Source organism: Somniosus microcephalus, chromosome 5 (genome assembly GCF_052327205.1).
Source record: "Somniosus microcephalus isolate GS21.2 chromosome 5, FLI_Smic_1.0, whole genome shotgun sequence".
NCBI lineage: Eukaryota > Metazoa > Chordata > Chondrichthyes > Squaliformes > Somniosidae > Somniosus > Somniosus microcephalus.
The window spans coordinates 12,954,638-12,981,374 of record NC_140991.1 but is presented as its reverse complement, the minus strand read 5'-3'; the positions used below and the strand labels follow the sequence as shown (position 1 = coordinate 12,981,374).

The 26,737-nt window shown below is 46.2% G+C and overlaps 1 protein-coding gene across 2 annotated transcripts in view; it reads right to left on the bottom strand.

Annotated features, from left to right (window-relative positions):
- The window catches only part of LOC147116895 (uncharacterized), a 231,763-nt gene that overhangs the window by 73,310 nt on the left and 131,716 nt on the right, over nucleotides 1–26,737 (bottom strand). For both annotated transcript variants that reach the window (XM_085987334.1, XM_085987335.1), the window contains 5 exons: nucleotides 23,236–23,262; nucleotides 23,109–23,141; nucleotides 11,492–11,608; nucleotides 1,222–1,368; nucleotides 172–246 (listed from right to left, as the gene is read on the bottom strand). In XM_085987334.1, coding sequence (XP_085843460.1) covers nucleotides 172–246; nucleotides 1,222–1,368; nucleotides 11,492–11,608; nucleotides 23,109–23,141; nucleotides 23,236–23,262 — 399 coding nt within the window. The remainder of the gene's footprint in view (nucleotides 1–171; nucleotides 247–1,221; nucleotides 1,369–11,491; nucleotides 11,609–23,108; nucleotides 23,142–23,235; nucleotides 23,263–26,737) is intronic.

The window sequence follows — 26,737 nt, the reverse complement described above, 5'->3', positions numbered from 1 at the left end:
TCGGGGTGGGGAGGGGGGGGGCACGGTCAGGGGGAGGGGGATCTCCTGTTTTCCTCAGTATCAGGCACGTACAGATCAGTTATTCACTGGATCACCTCACTAATCACTACACTTTGGAAAGGGTGCTTCAATATCCTGCCATTAAAGTATTTCTGCAGCTTCAGAACTTACGTGGGGGTGGCCGTGACACTGGCCTTGGCTTTGGCCTTGTCTTTTGCTGTGGTATAGGGCAGACCTCAGGTGCTTCTGTTAATACATAATTAGGACAGACACACTTAGCTCAAAACTAGAACATCAAAAAAGAAATCTATTTACGGCAAGTACTGAGCGGCAAGCCGTCAATGAAAGCACAGGTACAATAATGTTGCACAAGAAATGATCCTGGCAGATGAACTACCCAAAGGAAATTCACAATGTGGGGTCAGATTAACCTGACCTCCCTGGCAGGAAACTAATGGGATCAGATTGGCCGCCCCATTTTGAAACGGGCGGTCGATCCAATCCTGTCAGTTTCCTGTCGGGGGGTTAGGTTAAAATTTTGTCCACATTGTTTTTTTGGGAGCCAGTTAGGCTTCCTACTCAGTTAAAAATCTTGTAGACCTTGCATCATAAATCACAACTTCTACAAGAAGTAACTCGAAGTACTACTGAACGGCCAGCTGAGGGCGCCGTCCGAGGAGTATAAATACTCGGGCGTGGGCCCACCTTGACCAGAGACAATCTGGAAACAGGAAGCTAGTGACTACTAACTAGACCTCCATGTTTTGTTACAAGTCGCTTAAAGCCTTGCTTTATGTACAACCAAGTGCGTAGTGAGTCTTTATTACGTCACCTCGGTCTTGCAGTTCTGAACAAATGTGTCCAGTTCTCTCGTTCCGCCTCTGGCTGCACTTTAAAAGCAAGCACTAAACTTCGCAGCTCTGAGGCCAGTATAAGGTCACATCACATCTTAGCGACCACAAAAGAAAAATGTTCTTGAAAATCTGCATTTGCCACACTCCCGCTTGTGCTGCTAACCCTCGTCCATCCCGAATGTGACCACCCCCATCGTATTGGGGTGGGGAGGGGGGGCACGGTCAGGGGGAGGGGGATCTCCTGTTTTCCTCAGTATCAGGCACGTACAGATCAGTTACTCACTGGATCACCTCACCAATCACTACACTTTGGAAAGGGTGCTTCAATATCCTGCCATTAAAGAATTTTGGTAGTTTCAGAACTTACGTGAGGGCATCAGGGGGCACGGCAGGTGCTCCGGCAATGGCCGTGACATTGGCGGTGGAGTTGGCATCAACGATCGTGCAGTTGGCCATGGTTTGGGTGTTGGGGGTGACCGGGCCCGAGGAAAAGGGGAATAGTCCACTACCTTTTCTGTTAACAAAAAAAAGGACACATTTAGGTTAAAACTAGAACATCAAAAAAAAAGAAGCTACTTACAAGTAAGTACTGATCGGCAAGCCATCAATGAAAGCACAGGTATAGTAATGTTACTTAGAATTTACAGCAGAGAAACAGGCCATTCGGTCAAACTGGTCTCTGCCGGTGTTTATGCTCCACATGAGCCTCCTCCTACCCCATTTCATCTAACTGTATCAGCATATCCTTCTATTCCATTTTCCCTCATGTACTTATCTAGCTGCCCTTAAAGGCATCTATGCTATTCACCTCAACCACTCCATGTGGTAGCAAATTCCACATTGTAACCACACTGTGGGTAAAACAGTTTCTCCTGAATTCTTTATTGGATTTATTAGTGACCATCTTGGCCCCTAGTTTTGGTCTCCCCGCAAGTCTAACCTATCAAATCCTTTAAAAAAATTTAAATACCTCTATTAGGTCAATGTTGCACAAGAAATCTAAGATTCTAGATTTAGGTAAGGATGATTTCAATGGGGGTTGATTCCTGAGATGAGGGAGTTGACTTATGAAGAAAGGTTGAGCAGGTTGGGCCTATACTCATTGGAGTTTAGAAGAATGAGGTGATCTTATTGAAACATATAAGATACTGAGGGGGCTCAACAAGGTAGATGCAGAGAGGATGTTTCCCCTCGTGGGGAAATCTAGAACTCAGGGGCATAGTTTCAGAATAAAGGGTCGCCCTTTTAGAACTGAGATGAGGAGGAATTTCTTCTCTCAGAGGGTCGTAAATCTGTGGAATTCTCTGCCCCAGAGAGCTGTGGAGGCTGGGTCATTAAATACATTTAAGGTGGAGATAGACAGATTTTTGCAAGATAAGGGAGTGAAGGGTTATGGGGAGCTGGCAGGGAAGTGGCTTTGAGCCCAAGATCAGCCATGATCTTATTGAATGGCGGAGCAGGCTCGAGGGGCCAAGTTGCCTATTCCTGCTCCTATTTCTTATGTTCTTATGTTCTAATATATTCTTTCTAAGGTGCGATGCTCATCGAGTCTGCGCCGGTTCTTTTGAAGAGCGATCCAGTCAGTCCCACTCCCCATATCCCTGCAATTTTTCTCCTTCAAGTATTTATCCAATTTCCTTTTGAAGGCTACTATTGAATCTGTATCCAGCACCATATCAGACAGTGCATTCCAAATCCTAACCACTCGTTGTGTAAAAAAGGTTTTTCCTCCTGTCGCCTCTGGTTCTTTTGCCAATCACCTTAAATCTGTGCCCTTTCGTTATCGACGCTTCAGCCATTGGAAACAATTTCTCTTTATTTACTCCATCAAAATCCTTCATGATTTTAAACACCTCTATCAAATCTCCTCTTAGCCTAGCCTTCTCTGCTGTAAGGAGAACAACCCCAGCTTCTCTAGTCTATCCACTGTAATCCCTCATCCCTGGAACCATTCTAGTAAATCTCTTCTATACCCTCTCCAAAGCCTTCACACGTCCTTCCTAAAGTGTGGTGCCCTTCATTGGACACAATGCTCCAGATCGGCTGCCACATTTTGAAAGAGGCGGTCGATTTGAACCTGTCAGTTTCCCATTAGGCAGGTTGGGTTAAAATGACTCCCACATTGTTTTTTTTGGTAGACCTCAATCAAGCTGTTCTAAAGAAATTTGTCCAGTTATTTCATTCTGTCTCAAGCTGGATTTTAAAGGCCTGCAATAATCTTCACAGCTCAGAGGCCAGTACAAGGTCAAGTCACATTTCACTGACCACAAGAAAAAAATATTCTGGAAAATCTGCATCCGGTGTACTCCCACTTGTGCTGTTAACCATCGTCCACCCCGAATGTGACCGCCCCCCACTTTTTGCCTGAACCCATTTATACTGTCCGTTTTAATGTTCTTCCCTGGTAAATTATGCCCCAATTCTTTTTTTTCCTTTAGGTGAAAAGGTTTCACCTGATTTCCTATCTTGCCCTAACTTACTAATTTTTCTAGCTGAGTTTCCTGAACTGTGAACCCTTCAACATAGTGAACAAATTGTCTGAATCGATCGTCTTAATTTCTTTACCAGTCTGGAAATCTTAAACTAGGTTAGCTTCAATTTTTCTCGTTTTGACATAAAACAAGCCTTTTTAACTTGCTTAACCTGTAACACAGACCAGGAGATGGAATAGATTTTCAGGACTCATGGAGGTAGAAATTGGACCTTGTTGTGCCTGTTTTATAGCTGTAAACTGGGTACAAGAGTTCCCAATTTCAGGGACAAACATCCTGCACCTCAAGGACGCCTGAGAAATGTTCCACCCAAAATTAGGATGAGCCATTTTTTCCAGAGTCCGTAGCAGCCACCTAAAACAGGTGTTAGGCCTTTTGCATATGCTATTGAAGGCCCTAATGCCCTTTTTTAGGAAATTATGTTGTTCTGAGAGCAGGTAGCGTTGGGCCTGCTCCACTCAGCTTTTCCAGGCATGGATGCGGCCTAGCAAACGGCTGCCACCAAAAAGATCAATTTAAAAAAAAATTCATGTGGAGTCAAGAAGAGCAGGAGAGGATCCTCAGCACTCCTGACGGCCACAATCGGCACACCCACCTCCCCACTCCTGTTGTCCTTCATCAGCCCCATCCCCCCCGACCCCGGCACTTAGCTGAGGGCTACTGCTGGCAAGGCAAGCGACCCAAAATTTGTTTTCCAAGATAGGCAAGCTGCTTTCAGAGGCATGATAGGTGCCAGCAACTTGCCAAAAAGGCCTCCCAGTAGAATAGCTGGCCAGCAGCTTAAGGAAGTGGTTTGTCCACTGCTCTCAAGCAAATTCTAAGGTTACAATTTTTAATTAGTTCTTAGGATGTGGATGACATTGGCAAAATTGTGCTTATTGCCCATCATTAATTGTGTACATCTGGGTAACTTGCTCAGCTACTTCACTGGGCATTAAGAGTGAACCATATAGTGTGGGACTGGAGTCAGTCACATTCAGGCCAGACTAGCTAGGGGATGCCAAGTTTCCTTCCCCGAAGGACATTAGTGAAGCAGTTAGGTTTTTCTTAATGACAATCTGGCAGCTTTAAAGGTAATTTTTTGCTGCTTCTAGCTCACAATTTACCAGATGTATTGAATTCAATTCACCACTTGCCATGCTGGGATTTGACCTTCCTGACCTCTGGTTGCTAGTCCAATATCGTAACCACAACACCTAATGGAAGCCAGTAAGCACTCTCACTTCAGGAGGGATAGCATGTGGCATAGGGACACAAGGGAAAAGCTTCAAAGAAAGTTGAAAAAACTAACATGCACCTTCACACAGAGGGGCCAATAATGTGACCAGAGCACTTGACTACCATCGCTAGCCAAAAAAGGGTCAGACCCCACCACCCGCTCCTATACCCACGCCCCCACTCCCCTCCCGGAGTCAATCATCTGCACAATTTAGTCAAACTCTGGGTAAATCTCTCAACTGAGAATGTTGGGGCTGTATTTCGGGCACAAACAGCAAATGAAAGACTGAAGGATTGTGCACACGGCACTTTTCCAGTGGGAGGAGGGGCACTGTGCAGAGGGCAAAGGGTGGGGTAGGGAATTGATGCAATCGGGCAGAGTGCAACAAAAGGACTGGGGTGCCCAATTTTATTCCTTTCTTTTTTAAAAAAAATAGAAGCCTCTCCTATAGCTTTTTGCAGGCTGCTCGGGCTCTCCAGCTGCAGTATGGGATGGAATTTAAAAAGAACCCGGGTTGGGGGTGGGGTGGTTTAAGAAGCCTATTGCACAATTTGGATGCTGCCACCCACCTCCTTTTGCACTTGGCATCTGTATTCAGGCACATTGAAGGACTCAGGTGTCTGCGCCCAATTTTCCAGGCAGCTTCACCACACCTTGGGCTCGACTTTAATAGCCCTGAGGAGGCGGGTTTGGAGGCGGGTCGGCAGCGAAAATCGGAAAAAATAGCTTCAGACTGCCAACCCGCCTCCTTCCCACCCCCATGCGATTTTCGTGAGTGTCGGGTCAGCTGCTCCCAAACTGACCCGACTGGAACCTTGGGACAGGTAGTTAAGGCAGTTAAGAGCCTGTTAACTGCCTTGCTAATCCTATTTTTATAGTGGTTTCCCATTTTCGTGCTTCTGGCTCCTGTTTCCCGTCTTGTCAGAAACACGCCAGCTGCAAGGAGATGGGTTTCTTGAGGACATGATTTGTAGTCATTGGTGCAGCACTTTAAAAGTGCTCCTGTAACATGGCTGACATTCAAATGCAACAACTTGTTGTTGGAGGTCTGGGATAAGATTTTGCAAATCTACTGACCTTTTGACTGTTTAACTGACACCCGTCTGCAGTGTTACCTGATTGGAATAATTTCAGGCCCCTTTGAGTGTGCACTTGCAAGCTTCTTGCCTCAACTGATATCTATAGCAATGGGATGGGAACCATTTACATCCTCTCATCCTGGTCGTCAGATTCAGAGGAAGAGCAGCCGCGGCAGCACCACAACCAGCCACAATAGCAGCACCAGCACCAGGAGTGCCAACCTCCTCCTCACCCACCTGATGCTATACTGGACACAGGGCATCAGCCCCCGACAAAATTGCTGGCTGGGAGGCCAGCGATGGTATCACCATGGCCAGATTTTCTTCACTTGATGCTGTAAACCCTGGCAGCCACATGATGTGCCAGGTTGACACCATCCCACACTAGCACCATGAAGGATCCCTTTAATGTCCAAACATATCACTATAGCTGTAAAGTCTGTGTGTTATATGGCGAATTAATACACAGACTACAAGAGTAACTTTAACAGGACTTTACTATTCGAAGGTCAGGGCGAATCTGCCCAATCACTCATTACACAGCACTTATATACCGGTGTGGTCACCACCGGTATTACAGTATACAGCAGCCAAAATAAAGTAGTGCAACACCTAAAATAGTTCTCTTAAAGGTGGACGGTTACATACAATAGTTCTCTTAAAGGTAGAACGGTTACATACACTACAATCCTCCCTTTTTAGCTTACAACATACTTATTCCCCATTAAACATAACATATATCCAACTTCATGTAAAAACAGTTCACAGATTCAGTCTCTGCGGAAAACAGTTCACAGATTCAGTCTCTGTGGAGGCATCTCCTGTGCTTCTTGACTCGGTCCGGACAACGCCTCGGTGGTGTAGCAGTTCCCTGTGGTATAGTCGGTTCACGTTGCTGGAGTGACTCATCCAATAGTCCTTCAATGGACTTAACAGCTTGAACTTCCGTCACTTCTGAACCAGCATTGCTGACTTCTAAAAGCTTGAGTACCTTGGGACGTTTTTCTACTTCCGAACTGATTTGGCTCCGTTCGGAGGGACCACGTGTGTGATCTGGTAGAGGTGATAATGGTTCAGATGGGTCATCTTCTTCTGTTTCGTCTTTTCCTTCCCTGCTTCTTGGAGACTCTCTGTGCTCCGCTGCCAGCCGCATGCACAGTTCCTCCTCCTCTTTCTCCTGTTGCCTTAGCAGCGCCACCATCTCCCGGTGTTTCTTAGACTTTTTGTGATTCTTCAGGGTTTTTGCACTTCGGAAGATTTCCCCACAAGCTGGGCAGAACAGGTCATCGTTATATTCGGTGTCGTTCAACAGGACATGGTAGTAATCGGTGTCGTCCTGAGCTAGGCCAGCGAGAGGGTCTTTTATTTCCTCCATGCCCAGCTGGACGTTAGCCAGCTTTTGTTCCACATCCAGACATCTCTCCTGAAGAGACTTCTTCATGTGTTCAGCTTCCTCCAGCTTTTTCTGGGCTTCCTGCAAGTCTTTTACTAATGACCTCATTCGTGATTTCAATACTTCAACTTCATTCGGAGATTGATTGATCGTATTATTCAATCCCGCTACTGGAGCAGCTGTTTCAGCATTCTGTTGTTCAACATTGACGTGAGTCAGCGTACTTTTGGCATCCAAGGGTTGCTCTGCTGCCATCTTCTCAGTCTGTGTTGCAACCTCAGCTATTTCAATAACTTTTGAGAGCTCCAAACCCCTCTCCTTTGAAGATTTAAGCTCATGTTCAAATTGTTCCCATTTCAGAGTCTTGTCCCTCAGCATCTGAAGGAGTTGGCTGACCGTTAACTCTTCTGACATCATCCGTTTCCCAGTAGCTGCAGGGCTGTTTATAACCTTGCCCTGGGGCTCCTTTGCTGTTTCTACTTCGCCATCATCCGCAGCCTCCACCATTCGAATTTCCACAAATGAATCGTCCGGTGATGCTGCACCCAACTTCAGTAGGAGCTCGGAATTCATGGCGACCAAGTCAGCCTTTTCTGCCTGCAACCTGCTAACAAGCGCCTTCAGTTGCTGCACATCTTGCTCCACCAGATTAGAGCACGCACCTTCAGAAACCGAATCAGCTTTGATTCGTTTGGCCTCCTCGCGCAGACGGTTTGTGTGCTCCTGCTCCCTTTTCTCCATCAGCTGCTTCTGTTGTCTTTCCAGATCCTCCCACTCTGTGTCAAAGAACTTTTTCATTGCTTTCATCTCTTGCTCAAGACGGCAACTCAATTGTTCTAATTGCTGTTGTAATTTGAAATGGAGTTGAGTTCGAGCCCGGTGTTCCTCAGAAATGTGCATGTCTGTAACCTGGACGGACTCAGAATTCTCTGTCAAACTATGTTGTTGTTGTTCAGTGGAATTCTGTTCTGAAACTTTGTTCTCCTCTGGAGCATAAGCATTTATGCACTCCTTCGTTTTTCCAACCTTAGTCAGCAAGTCCATTTTAGACTTGTCTTTCGCACCTGGGCTGGTCTTATCGTCATCAGTTTCAGAGTCTGAGCTGATTGTCTTCACCGAGTTCTCACTCGTTATTGCTTTTAGGTAGTGCCATTCCATGTTTATTTCCCTGATCCACTCCCATCCCAGAAGTGGTGGACCTCCCTCAGGTAGTACATATAAGTCCATTCCTTGGTGTTCTTTGCCCTTGTCTCTCACCTTGACTTTTATCTTTCTGATGGGGTATACTTTATGCCCCGTGTATGTCTGCAATACGATCTTGGTATCTCTCAAGGGTATATGTGAGAATAGCCGGTTGTAATCCCTTCGATTTATGACTGATAGGGCTGATCCTGTGTCCAATTCCATTTTCACTTGGACTCCGGCTATTTTTAGCATGACCCAGATAGTTTGTAGGTCAGCTTCCTTACTCACATTGTGAATTCTCAGACTACCCAGTTCCTGGCCATTTGGGTCTGAATCCGAATTCTGTTCATCTGAACTCTTCTCAGCCACCTTGTGTACCTTGCTGTACTTTTCCTGCGGTGACTTTTTTTTGTTGCTGGTCTTCTTTCCTGACCGGCATACTTTAGCTATGTGACCAAGCTTGCCACATTTTCTACATTCCTGGTTTTTAAACCAGCATTGGTTCTGGTCGTGTGTTGTCTTCCCACAACGATAACATTTCGTTGTACCCGAAGTCATTTGATCCACGCTGAGTACCGCTGCCTTCAGCTGCATTTCCGCAGTGCCTCTCGCTGCGGCTTCATGCGATGCTGCAATAAGGACAGCCTTATCAAGTGTAAGATCGTTCTCTTCGAGCAGTCGCTTTTGTATTCCTTCCTTCGACAACCCACACACGAACTTGTCTCTCAATGCCTCTGTCAGATTTTCCCCAAACTGACAGTACTTCGCTAGTCTACGCAGTTCAACCAAGTATTCTGCGTTGCTTTCCTCTTTCCATTGCGTTCTCGCATAAAATTTGAATCGTTCCGCCAACATCAGCGGTGTGGGGTTCAAATGATCCTTCAGGACAGCAACAATATTAGCGAAAGTCTGATCCACCGGTTTAGCTGGTGATAGAAGATGCTTCAATAGCCCGTATGTCTTCGCCCCCATTGAGTTTAGTAAGGTTAGAGCTTTATCATCATCTGCTATTTTATTGGCCTCACAATATATCTCGATGCGTTCTACATACGTGGCCCAGTCTTCCACCTCGGAATCGAAGTCGTTGATGTTACCATGCTTAGGCATCTTCACTATCTTTCTGAGAAACAACAACGAATTTGTTCGTTACTTTTTTTTCCAAAAATGGCGGTTTCCCGCACTTGTCTTCTTCCCCGCCCACTTTCAAGATGGCGGTTTCCCGCTCCTGTCTTCTTCCCCGCCTACTGGCGGCTTCCCGCGTTTCTTCCCCTGGCGGGAGGGGTAAGCTTCCCTCGGGCGACGACCGCTAGCTTTCGGAGTTCGCAGCCTGCGCGCCGGCTTCAGTGCGTTCCTTGTTCCCTTTTCTCGGCAGGGCAACCGGCGCTGGGGACAACCCGTTGGCGGCGAACAGTTCCAGCCGCTGGGCGGAATCTCGCTCGGTCTCCCTCGCTCGGTCCCGTTCCCCCCTCGCTCGGGCTCTGTCTCTCCCGCTCGCTCGGGCTCTGTCTCTCCCTCAGCGGCTTCCAATCGCGCCTCCCAGCCCTCTCGCAGTCCGGTTCTTTCCTCCCCCGGCTGCGGCTGAGTTCTCCGCGGTTTTATTTATTATTTTTTTTTTTTATTTCTTCCCGCGCCTTACGATCCCGGTCGCAGCGCCTCGCGGCCTCGGTAGCTGCCCGGCCTTTTTCGCCGGTCGCGGTCGAGCTGTCTCACGATGCTGTTGTGTCTCCCAGCCCGCTTGTAGCCCTGTCTCTCACACCGGCTGCGTTCCCGCTTGTAGTCCGGTCTCTCACACCGGCTGCGTTCCCGCTTGTACCGCGGCTTCCGTGCCCTACGCTGCCCCAGTCTCAGCGCCTCTGGCCCCGACTTCTGTCCGGCTCCTTTCCCCCGACCGTGGTCGAGTTCACCGCCCTTATCCTCCGTTTCTTTTTATTTTCCCCCTACTCACAGTCAACGTGGCCGACTTGCTTCTCGTGGCTGATCGGCTCACTCACCACCGTGACAGAAGGGACGATCACTGCCTGTTGCTGATGGAAGGCTTCGTGTCTGAATTCTTCCTTCTTCCTTGCTCTGCAGACTCGAGTCTTCTCTCAGCAGAACGACGAGGGCGGATGCCTCTTCTCGACGCTCGTTAACTGCTTCGGATGTATCGCTGCCGCAGGGTAAGATCGAACTCGTCGCCACTGTAAAGTCTGTGTGTTATATGGCGAATTAATACACAGACTACAAGAGTAACTTTAACAGGACTTTACTATTCGAAGGTCAGGGCGAATCTGCCCAATCACTCATTACACAGCACTTATATACCGGTGTGGTCACCACCAGTATTACAGTATACAGCAGCCAAAATAAAGTAGTGCAACACCTAAAATAGTTCTCTTAAAGGTGGACGGTTACATACAATAGTTCTCTTAAAGGTAGAACGGTTACATACACTACAATAGCGGCAGGGGGTGGGGTGGAAGTTATGACTGAACAATCACTGGAACTCAGTAAAACACTTGTCAATGTGCGCTCAGATCTGTCCAATAACGGGCACTTTTGGAAAACGATATTACACTGTATGACAACATATTACCAGAAACTTCACATGGACATTGGCTAAACCTCTCAAGTGCCTACTCTTGTGTGTTGTTAGTTGGTATGCTTGCAGTAGGATGAGGGTGAGTGTGAGGGGTGGCTAGTGAGATGGGGAAGTGATAGAGTAGATAGAGAGGGTTGGGTGGAGGTTCAAGGTAAGTTGGTGTCCTGGGGAGGTATCTTCTGCCCTTGGAAGGGAAGAGAACCTCCCTGCGTGCTGTGACTCCCTCCATAAGCATATGGAGGGAGTCATTGGAGAGCCTGGGTGCAAGTGTTCACCTTTGTGCAGTGATTGTCAGTGTTTGCAGCATCTCAATGCTGTCAAACACTGACAGGTCAACTGGCAAAATAAAATTGTGCATGGTCCCTTTAAGCAGATGGCGCGTCATCAAATGACGTCATCAGACCCGCTTCCTGTTAATTGGCCGGTAAGCCTGCAACAAGGCCAATCAAGGGAAAATCATGTCAGCAGAGTAGAGGCAGCTGGGGGCGGGACCGGAACCCAGAAACCAGCTGACCCGTCCCCATCCCGCTTCCAGAATTAAATTCACGGCCCTTGGGTCCACCATCATATTACTGGCCCCATGGAGTCTTGCACACACAGGTCCATGCATGTGCAAACACAAATATACAAACAGGTGCATGGCTTTTCCCCTGCAAGCTCAAATTTCTTTCAAGTCTCTCAAACTTACTTTTTTTTTTTACTTCCTCTAGTTCTGGAGGTGGAGGTCTAGCTCGAACAGAACGCCAAGAAGTTGCAAAATATTTTTTCATCTGTTCGTCAGTGAGATTTTTGACAACTGTTCGTCCTGCGAAAGGAAACAATTAACATTTGAACAGGTAAAGATCTGACAATACGAACAAGTAAACGACCCCAGGCAGGGCTAGAACTTCACACTTTTAGTAACAAATTAGGTTGCTTACTAATTACATTTGGTAATCAAACAAACACTTTGACAGTCAAAAGATTCACACGTAAGCACCCAGTCCTTTGACCTTCCTGGCTATTGTTTCAAACTTATTTACTATCTCTCTACATGGTGAATTATATGCACATTTATGCTTGAATTTTGCATCATTTTCTATATCTATTGTAATTCTGCATGTATGTAGAGTCAGGGGGGGCGAAATTCATTATCACCCAACGCTGTGCATTGAGTGCTGCTAGAGTTTGGTAAGAGGGAGAAAAGTCATTTAAGTGTATTTTGTGAATTTTAGTGTGTTAAAAAGTTAATTATTTGAAGTGTGTTTAATTTTTAAGTGTATATTAAACTGTTGGGGAGTTTAACCCGGAAGTAGAATCCGGGTATAAAAGGGGTGGGACTAGTGCTTGCACGGAGTGCTGTGCATTGAGTGCTGCTAGAGTTTGGTAAGAGGGAGAGTTCGGGCAAGTGGGAGGTGAGGGTGTGTTTTTTGCTCTGTTTTCCCCACTCCCAGGCTTAGACAGCACTGCGGAGGCGGAGCAGCGAGGCGAGTCAACCAAACAGGCCCCACAGACAGTATTCAAGGAGGAGGTTGGTGATCAGCTGGTTGGTTGGTTTTCTTCCTTCTCTTTTATTCCTTTAAGTTGGTAAGTCCTATTGAATAGTGGTGTAATAGTATCATCTTCATCAGGGCAGAGGGCCTTCATAACTAATAATAATAAATTTAATTAATTACATAGACATGGGTGAACAGGTGATGTGTCACTGTTGCGAAATGTGGGAGCTGGTGGACCCCATTGAGGCTCACGGTGATTACATTTGCGATAAGTGTTTGCTGCTAGAGGAACTCAAGCTCCATGTTAAAGAGCTTGAGACCGAGCTTCAGACACTGCGACACATCAGGGAGGGGGAGAAGTTCCTGGACTCTATGTTTCAGGAGATGGTCACACCTATGAAGTTAATTACTGCAGATGTAGTCTGTGATCAGGGACAGGACGGTGTGACTATGAGTGAGGAAGGTACAGGGATCCAGGATGTAGTGTTGAAGGAGACGCAGCCCTTGCTCTTGTCAAGCAGGGTCGAGGTTCTTACTCCCTGTGAGGGCGGGAGCGGGGACTGCAGGGAGGATGAGCAACCTGGCCACAGCACCGTGGTACAGGGGGCCATTCAAGTGGAGGGAGTAAAAAGAAATATTGTAGTGGTAGGGGATAGTATCATTAGGGGGATAGATAGGGTTCTCTGCAGTCAAGAGCGGGAGTCCCGAAGGCTGTGTTGCCTGCCCGGTGCCAGGGTTAAGGACATCTCTTCTGGGCTGGAAAGAAACTTGGAGTGGGAGGGGGAGGATCCAGTTGTCGTGGTCCATGTTGGTGCAAACAACGTAGATAGGACAAGGAAGACGGTTCTGTTAAGGGAGTATGAGCAGCTAGGGGTCAAATTAAAAAACAGAACCTCAAGGGTAATAATCTCTGGGTTATTACCTGAGCCACGAGCAAATTTGGCTAGGATAAATAAAATTAAAGAGTTAAATGCGTGGCTCAAAGACTGGTGTGGGAGAAATGGGTTTTGCTTCTTGGGACACTGGCACCAGTACTGGGACAGGAGGGAGCTGTTCCGTTGGGACAGACTCCACTTGGCCAGTGCTGGGACTAGAGTCCTGGCGAATCATATAACTAGGGCTGTAGAGAGGGCTTTAAACTAATTAGTGGGGGGGAGGTTTCCACAGAGCAAATAATAGAAATGACAACAGAGAAGGTCATAGACTTAGGTAGCAGTGGGCGAATTAAAAAACAGAACGTGTCAGGAAGGGACAGAGGGTATGGAGTAAAAAGTAAAGTACTAAAAAGGGAAAAAACAGGAACTAAGTGTTACAAAACATATTTGAAAGTTCTTTATCTGAATGCACGTAGCATTCGTAACAAAATGAATGAGTTAACGGCACAAATAACGACATATGGGTATGATCTTGTGGCCATTACAGAAACATGGCTGCAGGGTGACCATGACTGGGAATTAAACATACCAGGTTATTTAACAATCAGGAAGGACAGGCAGGAAGGGAGAGGAGGTGGGGTGGCTATGTTAATAAAGGAAGGAATCACTATAATACAGAGAAATTATATTGGGTCAAAGGAGCAGGATAGTGAAACAGTTTGGGTGGAGATAAGGAATAATAAGGGGAAAAAAACACTAGTGGGTGTAGTCTATAGGCCTCCGAACAGTTGCAACTCTGTTGGACAGAGTATTAATCAGGAAATAGTTGAGGCTTGTAATAAGGGAACAGCTATAATTATGGGGGATTTTAATTATCATATTAACTGGACAAATCAAATTGGGCAGCGCAGCCTTGAGGATGAGTTCATTGAGTGTATTAGGGATGGGTTTCTTGAGCAGTATGTAACTGAACCGACCAGGGGGCAAGCAACCTTAGATTTGGTCCTGTGTAATGAGACAGGATTAATTAAAAATGTCCTAGTAAAGGATCCCCTTGGAATGAGTGACCATAACATGGTTGAATTCCATATTCAATTAGAGGGTGAGAAGGTTGGATCTCAAACAAGCGTGCTGAGCTTGAATAAAGGAGACTATGAAGGTATGAGAGCGGAATTGATTAGAGTGGACTGGGAAAATAGATTAAAGGGTAAGACGGTACATGATCAGTGGTGTACATTTAAGGAGTTACTTTACAACTTCCAAAAAAAATATATTCCACTGAGGAAAAAAGGGTGTAAAAGAAAAGATAGCCATCCGTGGCTAAGTAAAGTAATTAAGGATAGTATCCGACTAAAAACAAGGGCATATAAGGTAGCCAAATCTAGTGGGAGGATGGAAGATTGGGAAGTCTTTAAAAGACAACAAAAAATAACTAAAAGATTGATTAAGAAAGGGAAGATAGATTATGAAAGTAAATTAGCAAAAAATATAAAAACAGACAGCAAAAGTTTCTATAGTTATATAAAAAGAAAAAGGGTGGCTAAAGTAAATGTTGGTCCCTTAGAGGATGAGACCGGGAAAGTAATGGTGGGAAACATGGAGATGGCAAAAACACTGAACAATTATTTTGTATCAGTCTTTACAGTAGAGGACACTAAGAATATCCCAACACTGGACAAACAGGGGGCTCTAGGGGGGGAGGAACTAAATACGATTAAAATCACTAAGGAAGTGGTACTTGGTAAAATAATGGGACTCAAGGCGGATAAATCCCCTGGAGCTGATGGCTTGCATCCTAGGGTCTTGAGGGAAGTGGCGGTAGGGATTGTGGATGCATTGGTAATAATTTTCCAAAACTCCCTGGACTCAGCAAAGGTCCCGGCAGATTGGAAAACTGCTAATGTAACACCCTTATTTAAAAAGGTTAGTAGGCAGAAGGCTGGAAACTATAGACCTGTTAGCCTAACATCTGTGGTTGGTAAAATGTTAGAGTCCATTATTAAGGAGACAGTAACGGGACATTTGGATAAACATAATTTAATAGGACAAACTCAGCATGGTTTCATGAAGGGGAAGTCATGTTTGACAAATTTGCTTGAGTTTTTTGAGGAAGTAACATACAGGGTGGATAAAGGGGAACCAGTGGACTTAGTGTATTTAGACTTCCAAAAGGCATTTGACAAGGTGCCACACAAAAAATTATTGCTCAAGATAAAAAATCACGGGATTGGGGGTAATATTCTGGCGTGGGTGGACGATTGGCTCTCTAACAGAAAGCAGAGAGTTGGGATAAATGGTTCGTTCTCAGATTGGCAACCAGTAACTAGTGGTGTTCCGCAGGGGTCAGTGCTGGGTCCCCAACTCTTTACAATCTATATTAACGATTTGGAGGAGGGGACCGAGTGTAACATATCAAAGTTTGCAGATGATACAAAGATGGGACGGAAAGTAGTGAGTGAGGAGGACATAAAAAACCTGCAAAGGGACATAGACAGGCTAAGTAAGTGGGCAGAGATTTGGCAGATGGAATACAACACTGGAAAGTGTGAGGTTATGCACTTTGGCAGGAAAAATCATAGAGCAAGTTATTATTTTAATGGCAAGAAACTGGAAAGTACTGTAGTACAAAGGGATCTGGGGGTCCTGGTGCACAAAACTCAAAAAGTTAGTATGCAGGTGCAGCAAGTGATCAAGAAGGCCAATGGAATGTTGGCTTTTATTGCTAGGGGGATGGAATATAAAAACAGGGAGGTATTGCTGCAGTTGTACAAGGTATTGGTGAGACCGCACCTGGAATACTGCATACAGTTTTGGTGTCCATACTTAAGAAAAGACATACTTGCTCTCGAGTCAGTACAAAGAAGGTTCACTCGGTTAATCCCGGGGATGAGGGGGTGGTCATATGAGGAGAGGTTGAGTAGATTGGGACTCTACTCATTGGAGTTCAGAAGAATGAGAGGCGATCTTATTGAAACATATAAGATTGTGAAGGGGCTTGATCGGGTGGATGCGGTGAGGTTGTTCCCAATGATGGGTGAAACTAGAACTAGGGGGCATAATCTTAAAATAAGGGGCTGCTCTTTCAAAACTGAGATGAGGAGGAACTTCTTCACTCAGAGGGCGGTAGGTTTGTGGAATTTGCTGCCCCAGAAAGCTGTGGAAGCTACATCATTAAATAAATTTAAAACAGTAATAGATAGTTTCCTAGAAGTAAAGGGAATTAAGGGTTACGGGGAGTGGGCAGGAAATTGGACATGAGCCTAGGTTTGGAATGGTCATGGCCCTGTGGGTAGTGGAGTGGGCCCAGGGGCCGTGTAGCCTGGTTCTGCTCCTACTGTGTTCTAATTCTGTGTTAGATTTCAGGAGATGGTTTTATTCCTGTTCCTGGCTGGGGTGGAGATCGCCTTTACAGAAGGTAAGTACTGTAGAAAATATGGGGACAGAGTGATCTCCTGGAAGAATTTCGATCGCCTAGATGGGTCGGAGAGGAATTTCCCAGATTTTTTTCTCCCAAATTGGCCATTGGGTCTTTTATCTGGTTTTTCGCCTCTCCCGGGAGATCACATGGGTTCGGGTGGATGGAGAGTGATAGAAGATTTGAGGTTAGGATCAGATCAGCCATGATCTTATTGAATGGTGGAGCAGGCTCGAGGGGCCGATTGGCCTACTCCTGCTCCTATTTCTTATGTTCTTATGTTCTTATGAATGGGCGCTAACTTCTGAAAAGTTTAAGATTTAGCGCCAGCACGCAAAATTCAGTGTCATCGCTCAAAGAAAGGATGGGAGCGCTAAATCAAGCGCTAATGACCTAGCTCCGTGGCGTTAAACTCAAAGTGCTAAGCAATTTCAGGTGCAGTCTAATCGCTAGTCATAATTGCCACAGGCTATTTCCAGTTCTTAAAGGGGAGGTTCAATCATGTTGCAGAACATCATTCTCAGCATTGCTGGTTCTGCAGCTGTCTCAGCAGCTGAAGGCCAAGGAGAAAGAACCACTGAAGGAGGTGTCATTATGGCAGATCAACGGCCCAGGGACAGAGCTCGCAGATTCTGCAACCAAGCATTGCAGGCATTGGTCTTTGCCGTGGAGAGACGGAGGGCGGTGCTCTACCCGGCAAGTGGCAGGAGGCCCTTGCCGCAAGTCTTCCGCGCTATGTGGAGGAAGGTAACCCAGCAGGTCTTGGGCAGCACTGTGGACTGCAGGACCCACACACAGTGCAGGAAGAAATTTAACGACCTCACTCAGGTGGTCAGGGTGAGTCAATGTTTCAACAAATGCTACGTAGCACCATCTGAACCTCAGTCTGCACACACTGCCCAAAGCACTACACCCCCAGTACTCACCCACCAACAATCTCCACCTACCAACACTCACACCCACATCTCACACCTTGCATACAATTTCAGCTATTAAACTATCTCCCAAACACATTGCTCCACACTCACTCACACACTTTCCACTCTCTTGCAGGCCAAGGTCGCTCACAACAGGAGGGAGCAGGAGCGCACAGGCGGGGGACAACCTGACACCCAACCACTTTCTGAGCTGGAGGAAAGAGTGCTGCAAATTATTGGGCACCAGGTGGTGGGCACTGTGGCCACTGGCGACGTTGACCACCTTGGGGACAACGGTATGTTCATCCTTACTCCTTCTTCTCACATCCCACTTCTCCCTCACCCCACAAGCCTTTCCCACTTTCCAGCTAATCATACTGTATGCATGCCTTTCTTCCTTCCTGCCCCCTCCCCTCACAGTAACCCGACTCTTGTGCCTTTATGCTTTCAGATAATGAGCAAGCAGCTCAGCAGCCTGTCCCTGAGGGCACCATAGAGAGCGAGGCGGGAGAAGAGGAGGACGAAGAACACACTGCGTCACTGCATGTCTCACCCGTAGGCACCAGCTCAGATACTGTGTTCTTTAGAGGCTAGTATAGTAGCGGGATCTGCACAGGATGATGCACCGGGGACGAGCGGGCTGCAGCAAGGCCAGGGGGAAAGGGTAGCTCGGGAGTCAGCACCCCGGAGGACGAGTTCTGCTGCACAGGACTCAGATGAGGACCTCAATGGGGAGGCCTTTAGAAGGGTGATGGGCATGCACACCGAGATAATAGGTGCAATGGCAAGGGTGCCTGAGAGCCTCTTGGCAATGGTAAGGAGTGTGGAGGAGTCCACCTCCAACATTGCACAGAGTTCTGCGCACACCATGGAGCCCATCCTTTACAGTCTGCAAAGGATGGTGGACTCCCAGAGAGACCGTGGTGACTCAGACCTGATGCCGTGTGTGATGGGCGATGTCGCAGCTTCCATTGCAGCACAGGAGGAAGCCACGTAACGTCTTAATGCTGTAATGCAGTCTATGCTTGGTGCCATCGATTCTCAGACTGCTCTCATGCAGTCTCAGCTTGATGCCACGCAAGCTCTGACTGCTGCCATACTTGCTGGGTCAACCACCGTCCACCAGGGCTTTCACGGTGTCACAGCAGGCCAGCAATCTGTGCTCCAGCAGATTGGTAGTGATGCTGTGGTGCTACCCCGGGGGGTGTGGGAGTGGGTCAGTGGAGCAGAAAGCTGCTGTCCTCTCTCAGGATGACAGCATTCCTGCTCCCACCACTGGCACTCTGTCATTGCCCTTGTTGCTGCCTGTCATCCAGCCAGCCCAGACTGCTGCTGACCATGCTGAGGTGGTGCAGTCTACAGTCGGGCTTTCCAGGCCCAGAGCTAGTTGAGGGCGTCCTGCAAGGCCATCTGAAGTCTCCCACACGGACACTCAGCAGTCTTCCACCTGCCGTGCTCAGCCACTAGGCCAACACTTCGTAGGAGCACTAGAGTAGGCAAAGGCACTGTAACGAGGGGCACTAAGGGATTGCACAAGGGTGAATAGATAATATTGTTGTTGTAAATATGTGTTCACAGATTATTGATAAATTTATTAATTGGCTTTGGATGATTTTGTGGTGTCTCTCATTTCAGCTTTGCGCTATGATACGGCCTGCGACAGGGATAGAATGATGGGAATGTGGTGAGCAACAGGGATCTGGGGTTTCATTTAATGGAACTGCAGTCTGATGAGGCGGTCACGGACTGTTCTTCCAGAAGGCAGATTGAGTGGCTGCCTCCTCCCTCACTCCTGTTCCTCCTCCTCCTCCTCCTCTTTCTCTTCCTCCTCTCCTTCTTCCTCCTCCCGAGGTGGTCCCGCAATCTCTGGTGGCAAGGGCTGGGTCCTCATAATGGCCAAGTTGTGGAGCATGCACCAGACCACCATGAAATGGGACACCCGCTCCGTCGAGTAATGGAGGGCTCCTCCCAAGCAGACAAGGTAGCGGAACAGTTGTTTGAGCACCCCGATGGTCTGCTCGATGATGTTCCTGGTGGCAGCATGGTTCTCATTATATGAGTGCTGAGCAGGAGTGCTGGGGTTGCAGAGGGGAGTCATGAGCCAGGTGGAGAGCAGATAGCCCTTGTCCTCGACCAGCCAGCCGCGAGCTTGATCTGGTGACTGGAAGAGTGTTGGCACACCGGTCTGGCACAGGATGAAGGCATCGTGGCTGCTTCCAGGATAGCGGGCATTCACATTGAGGATTCGCTGTCTGTGGTCGTACACCAAATGCACATTAAGTGAGTGGTAGCCTTTGCGGTTATGGAAGACCTCAGGATTGTTATGCGGTGCCCACAAAGCCACGTGGGTGCAGTCAATGATGCCCTGCAATGGAAGCCCGCTATCCTGGCAAAGCCACATGCACGCTCGTCCTACTTCTCGCTGGTGATGGGGAAGGAAATGTAGTCCGTTCTGCTACTGTAGAGAGCCTCTGTGACCTCCCAGATGCAGCGATGGACGGCGAACTGGGAGATGTTAGCTATATCTCCTGTTGCAGACTGGAAGGAAACGCTGGCGAAGAAATTGAGGGCAACGGTGACCTTGACTGCCACTGAGAGAGCCTTGGTCGACCTGATCTGAGGCTCGAGGTCTGATTGCAGGAGATGGCAGAGTTCGGTGACCACATCCTTGCTGAAGCGAAGCCTTCTAATGCATTGCTCCTCGCTTAATTGGAGGTAGGAGAAGTGCTCTCAGAATACCCTCGGAAGGTAAGGCCTCCTGTTTAGAGCTCTGATGGCCCTCCTCCTCCCTCTGATCACAGCTTGCAATCTATCTCATTGCCTCCACTCCCTCCGCCATAGATTCTGGAGGGCGAGGTTGACTGCCAGTACAACCCCCATTAACCTAACGATGTGTAGCACTTTGAAAGTTTGTCTGAATAAATGTAACAAATTTTTAGTAGCCACAACACTCCTGATACTAAAGAAGCTTTAAATGACTGAATTAAACTCTTGCACAATCGCAAACTGACAAGGAAGCAGTGAAACAGCACTGACCTGACAGCTGCGACTGTTCCCTTTAAATAGCGCCCCTGGAGCCGCCATCTGCCTGCTTCACGCCTCCTCTTCCTGTCCTTGTCAGGGCGAGGCGCTAAGACAGGGGCGATAATCAATTTGGCAGATCAGGCGCTGAGTGAGTGTTGCATGCTCACTGACATCATGATCTGCCTGGCGCTAAAGCCCCAGGTGCTAACTGTTAGCAGCGGCGCTATGGGGGGGGCGACTGGATTTGGCGTGCGGTGCTAGATTTGCCTTGCCCCGGTGCTACTTCAGTAGCGCCCTGTTAGCGTCCCTCGCCAGGCGCTAATAGGAGGCACTAACCAACTGAATGTCTCCCCCACAAACTTAATGTAAAGTGGTTGAATTTGCTGATAATGCCAAATTGTGAGGGGCAGTGGAATTGGAGGAAGCAGTTCAACAATTACAGATTTGGACAGATAAATGGCAGATGAAATTTAATGCAGGCAAATACAAAGTACTGCACATAAGGTGGAAAAATAAGACACATACATACTTCATGAATGGTCTTGAATTAGCCAAGGATGAGGTGGAAAGAGACCTAGGAGTCTTAGTAGACTTGACACTAAATATGTTCAACCAATGCAGAGCATCAAAGTCAGCAGAATGTTAAACTACAGAGCCAAAAGAGTAGGATACAAGTCAGAGGAAGTGGTGATTAAACTGTACAATGGATTTGGTCGGACCACACTTTGAGTACTGTGTCCAGCTCTGGTCACCGAGACACAAGGGAGATATTCAAGTGCTGGAGGCAGTGCAGAGAAATGGCTGGTGTCAGGGATCTGAGGTATGAGAAAAAACTAGAAAAATCAGGGTTTTTTTCAGCCTGGAAAGGAGGTGTCTGATGAGGTGATCTATAGAGGGTTCTAAAATGTAGTATGGAAAACGTAAATCCGCAATATTACTTGAACTCAAATTGTAGGAGTAGAACAAGGGGACATAGGTTCAAACCAGCAAAATGTGACTTTAGGAATGATATCAGGAAATTCATTCTTCTTCATACACCAAGTGATCAATATTTGGCTTCCAGATAGAGAGGTGGAGATGAAAACCCTGGATTCATTTAAGAAACAATTAGATGATGCATTGGGGAGACTATAGGCTGCTTCTGGATGGATGAACTAATATGGATGGAATTGTCTTCCTCAGCCGTAATTTACCTTGTGGTTTTGTGTATTTATCAGTGTGGCCCTGAAATCATGCCATGGGATACTAATGCTGAAAGCGTTTATTTAAAGTTGCACTCCCTGCTATTTTAGTGCAGACATTAGCCCATTTATTTTGCAACGTGTTATTAATGTTTACAATCCATTTACAGAGTGGTGATGGGAACTTTTACACTGTTACTCCCCGCCTGGTCCTTGCTGTGTATCTGCAACCAACCCCTTTCTGCACATCTTCAAATCATGCAAGCTGTTCTGGAGAGTGTATGTGTGCCAGTGTGCATAAATCATTCACTAAAATTCCATCTTCTTTGGACCGGGAAACCCATCTGCCTCTTTCAATTCAGGAACATATGCTCAGCCTATTTTTTTTGCCTCATCCATCTTCCCTTGACAAGGCACCCCCAATTAAGGCTTCACTCCAAACCAACATTGGCCCAATCTGGGTGACTCAATGCTCCTGTTATCAGTTTTTTTTGGGTCATCCAAGATCATACTGCTCTTGTAATGAAAGGGCAACTCCTCGTGATACCTTCAACCATGGATCAGTGCATAAATACACTCCATGATACAGTGCCAAGGTATACAGAACAGAAAGTCCTGGTATGTACAGTATCTACAGGATGCATTGCAGCAACTCACCAAGGTTACCTTGACAGCATAACCCTCTCCTGGAGACTCTACTACCACACAAAAGGACAAGTGTAGCAATGTTGTGAGAGCATTGTCAAGTTCCCCTCCAAGTCACACAGAGACTTGGACATAGGTTGCCCGTCATTCTTTCATCGCCATTGGGTCAATGTCCTGGAATTCCCTTCCAAAGACCACCATGGGAGAACCTTCACCACAAAAACTGCAGTGGTTCAAGGAGAAGGCTCACCACCATTATCTTCGCAGGGCAACCAAGAATGGCCAATTAAATGTGCCCTTGCCAGTGTTGCCTGCATCACAAGAACAAAGCAAAAAAAGTTATCAAATCTTAGTCAGAGGTAAGGTTGCCAACTCTGGTTGGATGTTTCCTGAAGGTTTCATCACATGACCACCCTCCTCCCACCCAGTTAAACAGCCTTTTTATCTATTTCCAATAGTTTCATAACTAATAAAAAACTGAAAAATGCAGGGGTTTTTTAATGCCCCTATGATTTTTCTCTCCCAGGTTGATTGCAGCAGTGTCCTGGAGATTAATATTTAATGATCTGAAGACTCCAGGACAATCCAGGAGGGCTAGTCAGAGGTGCTACAATTCCCTTTTCATTCTGAGGCTATGGAGGGGGGACGAATGGAGAGTGTTCTGGACCAGCAATGCCCAGTGTCACTTTTGGCCCACACACAATATTATTGGGGGGGGAAAAAAGCTTGCTTGGCTTAAATTTCTCATTGTTGCTAATTGCAGTATTTCCTACGTTTTCGTGGTGGTGGGTTTTCTGCTTGCATTTCTGTTGACAAATAAAAAAAAGATTTCTTTTAAAATCTTACCAATCTAAAAATGCAAATATTGTTCTCCAAGGTAAACACTTCCTCTGTACTTACTTAATTCCAATTGGTACGCAGCAAAATCTGTTAACACACAACAGAAAACAAAATAAGTTAACATTTGGAAACGCAGCACATCAACAACTGGAAACTGATATCAAACAAAAAACACTTTAAAGTGTTTTAGTGCTGAGAGCGAAATCATTCCAGAGGATAGTGGAATAACTATTTGCTATTATATTAACTATTAGAGGACCAGCCATTGTTGTTGGAGTAAGTGAGAGTGTGATCAAGGAGAGCATGCATCCAGGGGGTCGACAGCTGGGAGAAATTATTGAGGTCAGGTGGGACTTCATGTATGCATTTGAACATAAGAAATAGGAGCAGGAGTAGGCCATACGGCCCCTCGGGCCTGCTCCGCCATTCAATAGGATCATGGCTGATCCGAACCTAGACTCACGTCCACTTCCCTGCCCGCTCCCCATAACCCCTAATTCCCTTATCAGCTAGGAAACTGTCGATCTCCGTTTTAAATTTATTTAATGTCGCAGCTTCCACAGTTCTCTGAGTTAGCAAATTCCATAGATTTACTACCCTCTGAGTGAAGAAGTTTCTCCTCATCTCAGTTTTGAAACGGCAGCCCCTTATTCTAAGATTATGCCCCCTAGGTCTAGTCTCACCCATCAGTGGAAACATCCTCCCCGCATCCACCCGATCAAGCCCCCTCACAATCTTATATGTTTCTATAAGATCGCCTCTCATTCTTCTGAATTCCAATGAGTAGAGGCCCAACCTGCTCAACCTTTCCTCATAAGTCAACCCCCTCATCTCCGGAATCAACCGAGTGAACCTTCTCTGAACTGCCTCGAGAGCAAGTATATCTTTTCTTAAATATGGAAACCAAAACTGTACGCAATATTCCAGGTGTGGCCTCACCAGTACCCTGTATAACTGCAGCATGACTTCCCTGCTTTTATACTCCATCCCCCTTGCAATAAAAGCCAAGATTCCATTGGCCTTCCTGATCACCTGCTGTACCTGCATACTAACCTTCTGTGTTTCATGCACCAGGACCCCCAGATCCTTTTGTACTGTAGCACTTTCTTTCCATTTAGATAACTTGCTCTTTGATTTTTTCTGCCAAAGTGCATAACCTCACACTTTCCAACATTATATTCCATCTGCCAAATTTCTGCCCACTCACTTAGCCTGTCTATGTCCTTTTGCAGGTTTTTTATGTCCTCCTCACTCACTGCTTTCCCTCCCATCTTTGTATCGTCGGTACACTTGGATACGTTGCACTTGGTCCCCTCCTCCAAATCGTTAATATAGATTGTAAAGAGTTGGGGTCCCAGCACTGACCCCTGCGGAACACCACTAGTTACTGATTGCCAACCCGAGAATGAACCATTTATCCCAACTCTCTGTTTTCTGTTAGATAGCCAATCTTCCACCCATGCCAGTATATTACCCCCAATCCCGTGATTTTTTATCTTGTGCAGTAATCTTTTGTGTGGCACCTTGTCAAATGCCTTTTGGAAGTCCAAATACACCACATCCACGGGTTCCCCTTTATCCACCCTGTTTGTTAAGTCCTCAAAGAATTTGAGCAAATTTGTCAAACATGACTTCCCCTTCATAAAACCATGCTGACTCTGTCCGATTAAATTATGCTTATCCAAATGTCCTGTTACTGCTTCCTTAATAATGGACTCCAACATTTTACCAACCACAGATGTTAGGCTAACTGGTCTATAGTTTCCAGCCTTTTGTCTACCTCCCTTTTTAAATAAGGGTGTTACATTAGCAGTTTTCCAATCTGTTGGGACCTTTCCTGAATCCAGGGAGTTTTGGAAAATTACCACCAATGCATCTGCAATCCCTACCGCTACTTCTCTCAAGACCCTAGGATGTAAGCCATCAGGTCCAGGGGATTTATCCGCCTTAAGTCCCATTATCTTACCGAGTACCACCTCCTTAGTGATTTTAATCGTGTTTAGCTCCTCCCCCGCTATAGCCCCCTGTTTGTCCAGTGTTGGGATATTTTTAGTGTCCTCTACTGTAAAGACTGATACAAAATATTTGTTCAGCGTATTTGCCATCTCCATGTTCCCCACTACTAATTTCCTGGTCTCGTCCTCTAAGGGACCAACATTCACTTTAGCCACCCTTTTTCTTTTTATATAGCTGTAGAAACTCTTGCTATCTGTTTTTATATTTTTTGCTAGTTTACTTTCATAATCTATCTTCCCTTTCTTAATTAATCTTTTAGTTATTCTTTGCTGGCTTTTAAATGCTTCCCAATCTTCTATCCTCCCACTAGATTTGGCTATTTAATATGCCCTTGTTTTCAGTCGGATACTATCCTTTATTACTTTACTTAGCCACGGATGGCTGTCTTTTCTTTTACGCCCCTTTTTCCTCAGTGGAATATATTTATCTTGAAAGTTGTGAAATATCTCCTTGAATGTACACCACTGCTCGTGTACCGTCCTACACTTTAATCTATTTTCCCAGTCCACTTTAGTCAACTCTGCTCTCATACCTTCATAGTCTCCTTTATTTAAGCTTAGTACGCTGGTTTGAGATCCAACTCTCTCACCCTCCAACTGAATTTGGAATTCAACCATGTTATGGTCACTCATACCAAGGGGATCCTTTACTAGGACATTTTTTATTAATCCTGTCTCATTACACAGGACCAGATCTAAGATTGCCTGCCCCCTGGTTGGTTCAGTAACATACTGCTCAAGGAACCCGTCCCTAATGCACTCTATGAACTCTTCCTCAAGGCTGCCCTGCCCAATTTGATTTGTCCAGTCAATATGAAAGTTAAAATCTCCCATGATTATAGCTGTTCCATTATTCCAAGCCCCAATTATTTCCTGATTTACACTCCGACCAATAGAGTTGCAACTGTTAGGAGGCCTATAGACTCCGCCCACTAGTGACTTTTTCCCCTTATTATTCCTTATCTCCACCCAAACTGTTTCACTATCCTGATCCTTTGACCCAATATCATTTCTCACTATTGCAGTGATTCCATCCTTTATTAACATAGCCACCCCACCTCCCTTTCCTTCCTGTCTGTCCTTCCTAATAGTCAAATACCCCTGGATGTTTAGTTCTCAGTCATGGTCACCTCGCAGCCATGTTTCTGTAATGGCCACCAGATCATACCCATGTGTAGTTATTTGTACTGTCAACTCGTCTATTTTGTTACGAATGCTGCGTGCATTCAGATAAAGAACTTGTAAATATGTTTTGTGACAATTTATTCCTGCTTTTACCCCCTTTACTGCTTTACCTTTATCTTTATATATTCTGTCCCTTCCTGACACGCTCTGGTTTTTAATTTCCCCACTGCTACTTTGCTCTATTGCCTTCTCCGCTAACATTTTTATTTTTCGCTCTCTTGAAACCTCCCTCCCACTAATTAGTTTAAAGCCCTCTCTACAGCCCTAGTTATTCGATTCGCCAGGACTCTAGTCCCAGCACTGGCCAAGTGAAGTCCGTCCCAACGGAACAGCTCTCTCCTGTCCCAGTACTGGTGCCAGTG